This window comes from Thamnophis sirtalis, unplaced genomic scaffold, assembly GCF_051295495.1.
Source record: "Thamnophis sirtalis isolate CommonGarterSnake01/CBP01778 unplaced genomic scaffold, rThaSir2_p1.2 scaffold_3, whole genome shotgun sequence".
Classification (NCBI taxonomy): domain Eukaryota; kingdom Metazoa; phylum Chordata; class Lepidosauria; order Squamata; family Natricidae; genus Thamnophis; species Thamnophis sirtalis.
In genome coordinates, this window is record NW_028261383.1 from 87,706,673 (window position 1) to 87,721,676 (window position 15,004).

General features: G+C 39.9%; 1 protein-coding gene across 2 annotated transcripts in view; it reads left to right on the plus strand.

Moving 5' to 3' along the window:
• GLRA1 (glycine receptor alpha 1) overlaps positions 1-15,004 on the plus strand; it is an 84,241-nt gene that overhangs the window by 21,358 nt on the left and 47,879 nt on the right. For both annotated transcript variants that reach the window (XM_087709423.1, XM_014067913.2), the window contains exon 2: positions 7,935-8,065. In XM_087709423.1, coding sequence (XP_087565549.1) covers positions 7,935-8,065 — 131 coding nt within the window. The remainder of the gene's footprint in view (positions 1-7,934; positions 8,066-15,004) is intronic.

Sequence of the window (15,004 nt, forward strand, 5' to 3'; positions counted from 1 at the left end):
TGATTTCCTTTCTCCCCATTTACTCCTGAGCTTATACCAATTTTTAAACTAACCACAGTATATTCCCCCAGACTGATCTAAAGAAGATAGTTGCTTTTAAAAAATATACAAACACTTCCTTCATCCTTGATGCACTTAAGTATACAACATAGATATTTTTTTCATCTATGTTTCAATACACCTACATTTATTTTTTTTGTTTTTCAGAAGTCAGATAAAATGGCAGCTTAGCCCACAGAAGGAATGGGGATAGAGCAAATGTCTCAGAAAGGACCTTCCTAGTTCCTTGGGCTGCAAAGACAATGGGAGAACAATGCACTTCCAGTCTTACAAGATGTCAGCTTTGTGAGGTAGCTCAGAAGACACAGACCCAGAAGTACTAGTTTGACTTTATTGTAAACAGAAGTTTGCATATCTGAAACCATCTTTCTCTCCCAATCACTGTTACAGCCAAATAAATCAGTGAGAATCCTTTCTGAAACATTTGCCACACATACATTCTGTGGGCTAAACTGCCTCTTATCCAACCATTGGCCTGGCTCTGGCAATTCCCCCTGTTTCCAACAGTTATATCTCCATACACTATTAGGGTGTGTGTGAGAGAGATTTCTAATATATTTCTGATCAATGTACTCCATGCACACCCAGAGATTCTGCATTTTCTGAGTGACTGACATGTGTAGGAAAACTCTGGCCAGCAAGGTAGACCTATGTGTCACTGGGAATACCTACCTTCTCAGAGAATCATTGACCTGAAGATTGATTATGGACTCCATGAAAGGCTATTGTTATTCTGTGACCATGGAAATGCATGACTCCTCCAGAGAAATAAAACTTGGTAAAACGAGTTTCAATAAGAAATAAATGGAGTCATTCAAGAGGGGAAAACACTCTCTGTGAAAGAGCAATACAATCCGACATAAGATTTCACATAATGTCTGGTTTTGAATCTCATCTTTCAGAATATTATTTTGGTGGAATGAGAAAAAAAATTCAAGGGAGAAGGTGAGGAATAACTCAAAATGATTAGCAGAAAGCTAGAGGGATCTTGGTGTCTTAGTGGACCATCACTTATGAGCCAGCAATGTGCTGCACCAGCCAAAAAAGCCTGTGCAGTCCTAGGTTACATCAACAGAGGTATAGCATCAAGATTACGAGAAGTGATAGTACCCCTTTATATTGCACTAGTAAGGCCACACTCAGAATAGTTCTGGTTGCTATGAGACAAAAACAATGCTGAGAACCTAGAAAAAGTGCAGAGAGGAATAACAAAGATGTTAAGGGGACTAAAGGTTAACCCATAGGATGAATGGTTAAGGGAACTAAGCATGTCTAGCCTAATGAAGAGAAGGATTGGGAATAATATGAGAACTGTCTTCCAGTATTTGAGGGACAGCCCTGGGGAGGAAGGAGTTGACTTATTCTCCAAAGCACCTGAGGACAGGAAAAGAAGCAACGGGTGGAACATTGTTAATGAGAGATCCAAGCTGGAACTAAGGAGAAATGTGTTGACAGTGAGAACAATTCATCAATAGAACAGCTTGTCTCTCAGAGTTTTTGCTGTCCATCACTGGAGTCTTCAAAAAAAGATTGGGCAGCCACTTGTCCAGGATGCAATAAGGTCTTCTGCCTTGGACAGAGAGTTGATCTAGAAGACTTCCAAGGTCCTTCCCAATCTATGATTCTATTATTTTATTTCCTAGAGATAAACTAAAATTCTCATGAATGTTAAGGAACTCAATGCTTAATGCTGGGTGGTTTCGCTCTGGGTCACAAGGTGATTGGTGTGCGCACATGTGGGGTGTGGCTTATCCTAATTAGAATGGTGGTGGCCAGGAAGAGGGTGAAAGGCAGCCAGGAGAAGTCAAACGGGGCAAGTCAACCAGTTCCTATACCAGTTGACTCCAGCCCATCGGGTGATTTGCTCAATACCGGTGGAAGTGACTGGGGGGAGGTTTCCGACCCAATGATAACTAAGCCTATCAAACCATTTGTGATACAGGTAGTGGTGGAAGTATCCAGGCAATGACAATGTATAGCCCTGATCGATGCAGGGTGCACTCATTGTTTAATGAACACCAAGGTCACTGATAGTCTAGGGGTGAGCCTCAGGAAGTTGGCTAGGCTGATCTGTTTTGAACAGATGGACAGGTCGTTATTGGGGGACCAACCAGCCACACATATAACTGATCAGGTGGTATTGCATATAGGGCCCCATCTTGCAGTTTGTAGTGGTTCCCAACATTATGGAGGACTAGGCCTGGCATGGGGACCCATGATATGGTGGGGTGGTGGTAGTAGACATCTCAGAATAGGCCTCGGTCCTGACCCCCCTCCTCATAAGGTGCAAGGAGCCCCAGCTGTGTTCATGCAGCTAATTAATGAGGTGCTGCATGAGCATCTATATCTAGGGGTACTCGTCTATTTAGACGACATCCTTATATATACCAAGACCATGGAGGACCATATAACCCTTGTATGTCAAGTGCTTAAAAAGCTGCTGGATGCACATTTATACATTAAATTGTCTAAATTTGAATTCCTCAGGATGCAATTGGATGCAATCCAGTTGTGTGGACAACAGCGTGTCAGCAAGCGTTTGAGCTTCTGAAGTCCTTGTTCGCACAAGAGCCGGTATTGAAATATCCAGAGTCCACTAAGCCATTTGTGGTTCAGGCAAATGCCAGTGATATGGTGGTGGCTTCAGTCCTCTTACAAAGGAACAATGAAGGAGTCCTACAGCCCTGTGCCTACACCTCGAGGAAGTTGACAGGGACAGAATGCAACTGGCCCATTAGGGAGAAGGAGGCGTTTGCGGTACAGTGGGCCCTGTTGATGTGGCAGCATTTACTAGAAGGGGGAGGGATACCCTTCAAGGTCTGGCTGGACCACAAAAATTTGGAGGCCCTCCAGACCCCACAAAGATTGTCGCCAAAACAAGTTAAATGGACCTTGAATTTTTGGTGATTCAACTTCCAATTAAAATATATACCAGGGGGCAAGAACTTCTTAGCTAATGCCCTCTCCTGCAAACCACAGTATCATAATAAAAGGGAGAATCTAGTACAGGCTATCATCCCAATCTCACAGCCTAGGGTATTAGATAGACATGGGAACAGATAGCCATGGACTTCACCATAGATTTACCGGACAGCCAAAGGAACAAGGTCATTTGGACAATAATAGACCTGTTCTCCAAGCATTTTGTAGCATGTACCGGCCTTCCATCTGCTAGGAAGCTGGCCAAACTGTTTATTACCTATGTCTATAGACTCTATGGCATCCCCAAAAGGATAATTTCAGACACGGGAGTGCAATTCACTGCCCAGTTCTGGTGTAGATTCATGGCAAGGGTGGGTCTTCATGGGGACTTAGTACAGCCTTCCACCCTGTGACAAATGGTGCAGCGGAGAGGGCAAATGCGATGGTGGTATGCTTCTTGAGATGTTATGTCCAGTACCAACAGACCGATTACGCTGAACTCCTCCCCTTTGCAGAAGTTGCATATAACAATTCAGTGCGCAAAAGTACGGGGTATACCCCATTCCATGTGGCCATGGGGCAGGAGTTCATCCCAATTCCAGAGTGTCCTCAAGTGCGTCCCGATGAGACGACCTCGCAGGAGTTGATAGCCTGGATGCAAAAAGTTAGAAAAGTGGTGAGGGATGCGTTATGTCACTCTTTTGCCACATATAAAAAGAGTGCCGATAAAAGGCGGAAGGTGCAAGGACATTTCCACGTAGGCCAGAGGGTATACCTCTCCACTAAATATCTCAGTCTGCCGTTGCCATGTAAGAAACTTGGGCCCAAATTCATTGGGCCTTTCCCAATCGTGCGAGTTATTAACCTGGTCACAGTGCAGCTAAGACTCCCCCATCTACTGAGCAAAACACATCTAGTCTTCCACTGCAGCCTGCTCCGATCAATCCAGGCCTCTGATATCAGAGGAAACCCACTACAGCCACCAGCCCCGGTTTCTGTAGATGGGGTACAGCACTATATAGTGCGAGATATATTAGATTCCAGGTGGCACAGGGGACGGTTACAATATCTTATTTTATGGAAAGGTTATCCCCTGTCCGAGGCATCTTGGGTTCATAGCAAGGACTGTAGGGCACTCCACCTGGTAGAGAGATTCCACCACAGATATCCCACAAAACCAGGGGAAAGGGGTACTTCAACTCCTAGCTAACTGTAATTCGTAGCTCCTCAGATGCTGTCTCTGTGGTAGGGGGCCACATGTCAGCTCCGAGGCCTGGAGCTGCAATTCAGGGGAGAAGACTGGGCCAGTTGCCAAGACTCACCGTCCCACTTACGCAAACTGAAGAAATTCATGCTAACAATCCATGATTAATTGCTGGGTGGTTTCGCTCTGGGTCATGGGTGTGCGCACACGCGGAGTGCAGCTTATCTTAATTACCAATGTAGCTATCAAAGGTGGTGGGAAGCACAGCTCTGACAATTTATTCATTGCCTTAATGCTTTGTTGGTCAGTTCGTGCCAAAGGAAGAATGCAAACTTCATTTCAAACCGTTTCTGTGATTTGGGTGGCTTCATTATCCCTTCGAACCCTGACACTCAAATGCAAAGCTTTCAACCTGATGTTCCTTAACATTTCTTGGTATTATCTTTGGTCTGTATTATTTGAGTTTGGTAGACTTTGCTTATCTGTTTCATATGGCATTTCTGTCTTTCAATCACTCATATGATCTCAAAATATAGAGAATCGCTCGCTTTACTCCAATAAGAGACCTCCATTCCTTGAGGCCGCAAAACTATATGAAAGTTCCTGAATGTCATGAAATTGAGTAAACATTTTCAAAATAATTAATAGTTAATTCATTGGGGTTTTTTTAAAAAAAATCTGCAAGTACATTGTGTTTGTTTTCAATAACATAAGTGTTTTTACACACTTAGATCTTTTATTCTAAGCTTGGGAATTGGATGTTTATGGAAGTTGAGGAGGAACTGAAAGTTACTTCCAATGATATTTTGCTTCGGGGTTATTTATTTCCCTGGAAAAATAAACAAGATCCCTCACACGTGCACCCCAAGCTTCTCCCTACCAAACAAACAAGCATCCTTCCATTTAGGTTCATAAACGTTTGATGAAATGGGAAATGACATTAAAATTACAAGGGATGTTTAAATAAAACTGCTACATTTTTTAAAAACTTACAACTAAGAAAAGAAAGAATGTCTCTCCCTATTGACATTAAGAAGAGACTGTATTTTTCATATTTAATAGGACGACTATACAGCCTGTTTATTCACATTTACTCATTACTATAACTGGTGCTGTCAAGTAGTTACTGCAACTGATGCTCATTTTTCCTGGGGCGACCAACAACTGGATCTTTGTTTAATGTGGTCTGTTGTCTTCCTTGCAGTTGCCTTCTATCCTACCCTCTCTAGGATTCTGTTTGCATAACTACAGACTAGCCAACCACATTGCACAGTGGTTAGATGCAGTTCTGCAGCTACTTCTGCTGACTGCCAGAAGTTTGGCAGTTCGAAACTCACCGGGCTCAAAGTTGACTAAGACTTCCATCTTTCCAAGGTGAGTAAAATGAGGACCTAGATTGTTGGGAGCAATATGCTGGCTCTGTAAACCACTTACAGAGGTCTGTAAAGCATTTTGAAGCAGTATATAAGTCTAAGTGCTATTGCTATTGCTATTTTAACTTAGTGGTTTTCCAGTAGCCAGGTCACATAATTTTGTTGTTGTTGTTGTTATTGTTGGCTTGTGATGATTGCAAGGCCTGTGATACTTGGATGGTACTGCAGCAGACAGACTCAAAACATCCCACCTTTTTATGGAAAAATATGCGGGGGGAAAGCCTATATCCTTGAATTTATTTTGCCCCTTAAGCTCCCTCTTCCCCAAATCAATGCCCATACCTGCTGCATCATTATGAGGATTTTCTGACGATAATAAAGGGATATTCCAAATCACACTCAGCCCCTCAAATACTTGTGGCTGGTTTAGGAAGTTTGGGGGACCTAGAAAATTAGGTTCAAATAGCAATAGCACTTAGACTTTTATACGACTACACAGTGCTTTACAGCCCTCTCTAAATGGTTTAGCATATTGCCCCCAACAATCTGGGTCCTCATTTTACTAACCTTGGAAGCATGGAAGGCTGAGTCAACCTTAAGCTGGTCAGGATCAAACTCCTGGCTGTGTGCAGAGTTAACCTAAGTTTGTTGTGTGACTCAACTAGAACAAGATAACATCCTCCTTTTTCTCATCTTGAATCTACCCACTTAATTTAAGTGGTAAGAAACTACCTACTTAATTTAAGTGATAATAATTGAAGTTAGAGTAGTACTGCAGTTTATTCACTGCTAAACAAAGATGGTACAATTTTTCATACAAATGTACCATGACAAAACATTTCAATTTTGACTGTTAGATCATGAAAGGATGATATGTTGCATGGATGAGAAAATTCCTGCCATTTCAGAGAGATGGGGGAGGGAGAGGCAGGGAGGGAGAGAGAGAAATCTTCTTATTAATAATCTACAGCAGCCACTTGCATTTCAATCCCTATGTTTCAGTGTCAAGTAAGATCAGAAGGACATAGCCATCACAATTAAAACACCAAGCTGTCGAATGTTGCAATATAGATGAGGAAAATCTGTTGACATTTAGATTTTGAAACTCAATTCATCCTGCATTACTTCCTTTTGCACGTATTTCTGAAGATCGTGTAATCTCCCAATTGGACCTTCCAACTCCAACCCATATCTGAAAACAAATCTGACTTAATCCTAAACCTAACTGTATCCAGCTGAGAGAAGCAGAGATGAAAAGATATAAGGTGGTGCCAGGTTAGAAAAGGAAACACAGAACCATGATACTAAAAAGAACGCAAGTCTCCCAGTTCTTGTCCTCTACCCAGGCAGCTGTTCTTTTCTCTACCTGTTTAATTAACAGCCTTGTTCATTAAAAAGTATCAATGGGACCTGTGTGCGGGTAGACACAAACTGCCCACAGCTTGCAATGCTGCACAGAAGCTCAGCAAGCCTATACATTGCAAGCTTCCTAAATTCACTGGTTGTTACCGGATTTAGACATGAGTATTTTTTTTACTCTACAATTGCACATGCAAAACAATTGGAAACTAAATGTCTTCATTATGTTGTTTTTAATCTTTTTTTGATAGAGATAGAGACCTTCAATTATCTCAAATGCCTTGAAAACCAAGCAAACGTCTTTCTCAAAAAATAATCCATTTAGATACTAGAAATCTTCACACCCTGAAATTTCACCATGCTGTGCAAAAGGGAGTAGCCTGACCCTGGAAAAAGAAAACACCACCATCATTTTTGTTCTTCTTTGGTATCTACCATTTGATTACATGATAATAGATGCTCCGTGAATGACGTGGTGGCCTAGAGGTGGAGCTCTCGCCTCACAATCGGGAGGCTGTTAGCTCAATCCTAGGTAGAGGCAGATATTTCTCTCTCTGGGCATGAGAATATATCTGCTGAACAAAACTCTGCATTGGCAACAGGAAGGGCATCCAGCCAGTAAACACTCAGCTCCATTCAGTTGCCCAGACTCCACCCCACAGGGATTATGGGATGGTTAAAAGAAAAGATAATAGATGCTCCTTAACTGAACATGGGCAGTCTTGATGTTTCCTCACTAAAGTAAGACTCCAAAATTCACAATTCTGATTTGGTGAAGGCCTTGCTCAATCGTATGTAGCAATCTACATTCAATAATGTTTGGAGTGAGCAACCAAATATTTGCAGAACATCATTAGCAATCCACAGAGGTATTCACAAGTACTTGTACTAGGCATTGTCTTAGCTACAAAGAATGCTAGCCTCAATTCCTACCGCATGGGGCAAAAGATATAACTCTGAGAAGAGTAGATGGGCTACTAATTCAATCTTTGCTTGCTCTCTTCTTTTTGGCTCAGCCTCGCCGCTTCCAAAGAAACTGGAGCAGCAGCTCGATCCGCTCCTAAACTTATGTCCCCTTCAGATTTCCTGGATAAATTGATGGGAAGGACGTCAGGATACGATGCCAGAATCAGGCCTAATTTTAAAGGTATGCAGCCTTTCTTCCCCTCTCCCCAATTCCGTTCCATTTTATTTGGATGAGAGCATGATTTAGAAGCTTGTTAAGATTAAAGGCTTTGTGTCATACCTTAACATTATACTCCATTCCCTGCCAAGTAACAACGTCATGTTTTATTCTCATTCCTCCTTTTAGTGTATGCAGTGGATGATGCAGGCTAGATGAACACAGTAGCTGAAAGATAGAAGCAGGGGATAAAACAGACTGGAATTCAAACCAGGGATGCTGCCTAGAAAGTCCATATACTTGTCTGCAGTAAAAACATGACCATTCTTTGCAAAAATAGACAACCAGCATTTTAAACAGAACATTTTACCTGAAATTCCTCTTTGCCAGGAAAGGTGAGGCAAGGAAAAAAATAGCACTTAAAATGTGCTATTTTTTTAAAAAAAAATTCCCCACTTGTGGAGTAGACTGCCAAAATACCCTTGCATCTCTTAATGTTGCTCTATTTGTAAGTCCAGGCAGAAAAAAACCTGTAACCAGAAAAAGAAGAAAATCTATTTCTAGGGGGGAAATAGCAGTTGCTTCCAGGAAGAAGCATGTTTAATTAATGAAGGAAATGATCATGTTATCCTCTGTTTAACAAATGCCTCCTGACCGTCTTTCCTTACATGACACTTTCCCAAAATACTGGACTACATACAGCTCAGGGAATTTTAGACAGTGTACTGCAGAAATTGTACAAATACAAACAGAAAAACTGAATATAAATCAAGTAGTTTGAAAAATAGTTAGTAAACTAAAAAGGAATAGACAGCTTCATCTATCTCATGTGTCTTGAGTCATAATCAGAAGTGTCCTATTGCCTTTAAATCACTGGTTACAAAGTGGCCATCTACGGGATAAATATATTCAAATCCATGCATTGTTATGGAAAGTGAACATCAGATGGTTCTTGATTGCTTTAAAATGTAAATTGAACAAAATCCTCCAGCAAATATGTTCCATCAAATTACATTCAATGAGTCATCTCCAGAAAAATACATTCAAGATTACAACCTAAGAGTATATATAGTGTTATATTCTGTCTTCAATTGAGAAGGTGCTCTGAAAGTGATTGCCAAGATGTTACTGATTCTGAATATCAGCATTTTGTCTTTTACTGTCAAATAATTCCTTATGTTTCAATATATTATAGGTAGATCCACTAATTTAGTGAATATAATCTGCAATCCAACACAACTGAAGTTTAATCAGTTGTTAGAAACACCCTAGGATAGGCTTAGTGTGTGATTGCAGTAAACCCTCCCAAAATAATCAATTTAAAATTCCCTTTGTCCAAAATTATATCTTGCCAAATCTACTATCAATTTTATTTGTTTAACTATAGACTTCCATATAATGTCTATGAGATAGCCTGGAGATGGGAATTCCATTTCTCTATTTGCATGCTAACATATGTTGATTTCACTTCTACTGGCATCCCATAAATATAAAGTACTTACATCTTAAATAAATAGTTTATTTCAATCATTTTTTTCCTCTTCTGGGGAGAAAATGGTGGATTGAAAACAGTTCCACTGTTTGAGTGGACCAGGTCTTCAATAATTCATCTCTGGACAAGAGATTGCCCACAAGTACTCCAGACAGTTTCTTTTCATGAGGAGGTTGCAAGACAGCAGCCTCTGGAAAGCTTAGAGCTCAAAGGATGATTAAAACTTTGATCTTAGAAAGCAACAAGCCAACTAAGGATCCAGATAAATTTGAAACAAAATTTTGAAATTAATTATAAAGAATTCTTACAGGGGAAAATCCTTTTGTTTTGAATTCTTTTTTTAAAAAAAACCTAGTAAGATTTAAACATTGGACATTTAGATAGAACTAGGAAGAACTAAATATTACAGATGAAGGAGAAAAACACTGAAACTTAATTTACAAATTAATTTACAAAATACCAGATAAAGTCATTAAATTAAACAGTGGACATACTGAAAGATATTTTTCAACAATGGACTCAGAAGTTAATTTTAAAAGTGTCCATCTCTATAGACAGATTGTGTTAAAAAGATGATATGGAAGGGAAACAAGTGTTTCCTGACGAGATTGAGACTTTTAAAATTGAGCTAAAATGATACGCTACAAAAATGACATAGAAAAATATATTACACTGGACATACAAAAGAAACTGGCAGATGCCTTAATAATTAAAAGAGATATACAAACCAAGAGAGTAACCTGGACAATTTTCCTGTATTTGATTTTTAAGAGAGACTTCTTCAAGTTTTGAAGAATTTTGTGAGAAGGGACAAAATAAAAATGAAAACAAGTTGTAGAACATACCATATATTTTAAGAGACTAATGATCAAAATTGTTAGAAGTAAAAAGAAGGAATATAATGTTCATTTATTTGATCAAGGCTAAAATGGATATGCTGTTTTCTCTGATAACCCTTAATGGACTTTTGTCAACATCAGGACTAAAATGATTAAGTTTTAAGGTTTTAATAACCTTCCTGTGTCTCTATTACTATATGAATTACAATAATGTGAGAATTAAACAATTTAATTAAGCAATTAAACTGAGCGGCCCCTAGAAATCAGTTGGAAAGGCTCTTATTTTAAACTAAGTCACCCAAATTCATGCACATCTATCTACAAATGATCATCTTTTATATTTTCACATTCATTACTATAATGCATATGCACATGAAACAAAAAGGAATTTGAATGAATTTATTATACTTTACATTACAATTGTTGCAGGAAGTGCTGGGGTTATACCAATGAGTTTGTTAAGTGTGTAAATCATATACAGACAAGTACATATACATTTCAAACACTTGGGTGCCTGCAACAGGGAGCATGAGCCAATGCTTAAACTCATTTTGTGCACTTACACACTTCACGCATCACCTGAAAAATAAGCCATTGTGTAATCTTGGCATTCCCAGTTACTAATGGGGATTGAGGACTAAGAGATCAAAGAAGAGATGATTTTCAGATGGTGTGCATCTCATCTGCCCCTCTAGCAAACCTAGTGTTTATCCAGGATGATCTCATAGCCTGTGAAAATGTTTATCTTTTTAAATTCATGCAACAGCAGCTCCATCAGATTTGGACAATCTGTCTACATTCTGTCAGCACAAACATTCAGGCAAGGTCAGCCAAAAGAGCTGCTTTGAATGTGAACACTTTTTCAACACAGTGTGAAATGTCATCTGATAAGTAATATATCTGATAGGGGAAGCTGGCCAGTTGATGTTATACTGCCTAAATGCACCTTTTATTGCCAAGATCAATCAGGATGCACAGAGGAACCACTGTAGAAATCTCATGTGAAAGATTAATACTATTTTCTGAGACTTCACTGTCCTAGAATGGACTAAATAGAAATAATACTTTTTATGCAAAGCTAAAAGTCTATGGAGATTCTCAGTCATCCAGGTCATGGTTTGTCCCATGCTTTTTTTCCAAGAAGCAACTGGACTTTCTGGCTGTTCTTTAAAAATGATTCACTTCTCATCCAAGAAGCTTCTTCAGCTCTGAAAGTTCAGTTGCCTCTTGAAAAAAGCACCTTTGGAATACTTTCAATTATTTAATATATCCATTTTCTTAATAACAATGTGAGTCTTGAGCTACCAAACATTAATGTATTTGTATTTGTATTTAATAGACTTATAGGCCACCCAATCCCGAAGGACTCCGGGCGGCTTACAGAGAGTAAATTTTAAAAAGAATTAAAAAACAGAGGAAACAAATTAAAACCACATCATGCACCCAATCTGGTCGGGGCTGGACCTCAGTCATGGCACTCTTTGAGCTTGATTGTAGATATTTCATGACCCAACTAGGTAACATCATCACTGCTAGAGAAGTGTGTCTCTGTTTATATACAGTAGCTTGCCATATCAGCCTTGGTGGGGGTATGATTTTCTTCTTTGTAGTTCCTTGATTTGGTATTGTTTTCTACTTAATTATTTTGTGGTGTTAATCCCTGTTTATTTGGTTGTTGGAGAGGAGGCATTCAGGTCTTTATTGCCTTTTTTGAATGGTGTGTAAATGTGGTTTATCGCTATATGTCTATTGATGGCTGAATGCCAAGTTTCCAGGAATTCCCTAGCATTTTTGGATTTAGCTTGATCTAGGATGGTCAACTTTCCATTTGAAACTATGGTTGAGTCATCACATGTCTTATGAGATTAAGGAGTTTTCATCATGTCTTCTGACTGCTAGTTGGTGTTCATGGATGCACTTTGCTAGTCTTCTATCTGTTCTACACAGTGGCTGTTACAGTCCTTATACTATATGTTATAGATGGCTCCTATATTTTCTTCTTGGACAGCTGGGTCTTTTGGCTTATTTTGTTGGTCTTCAGTTTGTGATATATGGTGATGCCATGTGGTTGTAATAGTTAGTTGGTTGTTTCTGAGATGTTATTCGTGTAAGTGTTGCCTTTTTCATAATTTGTGCTGGTTATAGTTGTGCTGTAGTTGTCTGACACTTTTTGATAAAGTCACCAAGGTTTGAATGTCAAGTTACTCATAAAGACTAAAAAAGGATGCTCAGGATAGAAGTAAAATTGGACTTCCCCAAAGCCATTTTGAAGTTTTTGAGGAAAGAATAAAAGGTCATTATTCATTGTGAATTGTCCTTACCCCCCACAAGTCTTGCATGCAGCCAGTCAGGAAACAATTTTCAGCTCAAACATTGTTTGTTTCTCTTTAGCAACTAAAATCATTCAATAACTACCCTTCTAACACTAGACACTAAACAGTAAGTAACATTTGTCACACTAGAAAATGCTTGGGTGGAACCTGCTGTTTAGCAAATACTTTGGCCTTTTCATGGATATTTACAATACTCTAGATCCATGATGGTGAACCTATGGCACATGTGCCAGAAGTGGCATGCAGAGCCATCTCTCTGGGCATGCAAGCCCCTGCCCGTTGCTCTTCCAGGTTCCAGCGTGCCAGCCAGCTGGCCTTAATGTATGTGGGAGCACCAGAAACCAGAAGAGCAGCCACCCGATGCTTCCAGTTTCTGACTCATATATGTGCATAAAGACCAGCTGGCCATTGCTCATGTGCATGCCGCAATCTGGAAGATCATCTTCCTGGTGTGCACATGCGCACTGGGTGACTGCTCTTCCAGTTTCCAGCATGTGCACCAGTCAGCTGGTCTTCACACGTGCATGCATGCCAGAAACTGGAAGAGGCTGAGTACCAGGCAGCTTTATTTCCAGTTTCCAGCATGGACATACACACATACACACTCCTGTTTCGGCACTTGGTGCCAAAAAGGTTCACCAACACTGCTCTAGATCTTTTTGATGATTGTCAAACAGTTATGATATTTCCTTAGGTATTGGTTGACTTGACTTGACTTGATTTGTATAGCCAGTCATTTCAGTCGATGTATGCCATATATATTACTACAGTACAGTTGCATTCAGCATTAATTGACGTTTCCAAATGTGCTTCAGGAACAGCCCCATGTAGAGTGTATTGTAGCAGTATAAATGAGTGGCAGTGAACAGGGCTTCCCAGTCCAGGAATGAGCACAACTGATGTTGCACACCAAAGGTGTCCAAAGGTGTGCTCACCTAGTTACAGCTGCCATTTGCTCTTTAAGAAGGAGCCATGATTGTAAGAGGATCCCCAGATTGTGCACCGGGTCTGCCTGGGGTCATACAAAAGTAAAGATGGAAGAATCTTCTCTCCAGAGGGTCTAAATACTCACAGTCATTCAGTCTTGCTTGGATTGAATATTAATTAAATCTGTATAATCATTCAAAGTTCAGATATCCAAGAAATTATTGTCTCAGCTTTGGGAAACATCACAGCAAAGGATAGAATAATAAATGTAGCAAGTTTAATAACTCATACATATTTGTTTGATGATAGTGATTGAAAGGCCCCCTTTCTTCTTTTCTCGTTCCCATCTGGGTTTGTTATCCCTGCCATCTGGGTTCTGTTTTGTTGTTTTAATTTTTTTCCCCAAAACAATTTGTAAACCTCACAGTGTTTCTGGGAGTTGGGGAGCATATAATAAACTGCAACAATATATTCTAAAGTAGCTTTCCCTTTAGCTGTTAGATCTAACAACTCCCCAAATTTCCAAATCGTATGGCTAAAGTTGAGCAAGAAATATTGTTATACAATTCTAATCAGCGGTGGAAAAATAAAAATAAATTACTACCAGTTCTGCGGGCGTGGCTTGGTGGGTGTGGCTTGGTGGGCATGGCAGGGGAAGGATACTATAAAATCTCCATTCTTCCCCACTCCAGGGGAAGGTTACTGCAAAATCCCCATTCCCTCCCAATCAGCTGGGACTCAGGAGACAGGGAATAGATTGGGGCAGGGGTAGGCAGAGGTGGATTTACCAGTTATCTGAACTACTCAAAATTTCCGCTACTCGTTCTCCAGAACTGGTCAGAACCTGCTGAATACCACATCTGGTCCTAATTCAGCAAACCAAAGAGAGCTACAATCTTTAAGAGATCAATGACTATTCTGAAGTGGTACATCCTGCTCATCAAATTATTTTGACTATGTGAGCATTTTGAGGGTTGATTTATGGACATTGAAGCATACAGCACCCTAGAGAAAAGGCTAGGTCATACAAATTCAACCAGCGTCTTACTGATCCAACACGACGACAAGGTGAATTTAGTCCAGTTTTGTTTTGTTTTTAGCACACTGACATAAACTCTATACAGTGTAGACCTCTCACCATGATCTAACATCTTAGGTTTTATTCTGCAACATACATCACCCCTGCAGAGCAGTTCATACATCTACCTTTGTCCATGATATGTCAAACAGCCATACAGTGTTTCTCTGTTTTATCTGTTTGTTCCTTGGTAACAAGCCCCTTGCAGAGCAGAGTCAAAGGAACAAAATTCACATGAACTTCCTTGAATAAATATTAACACCAGGAATTGGGTGTTCGGAGTACTGAATCTTG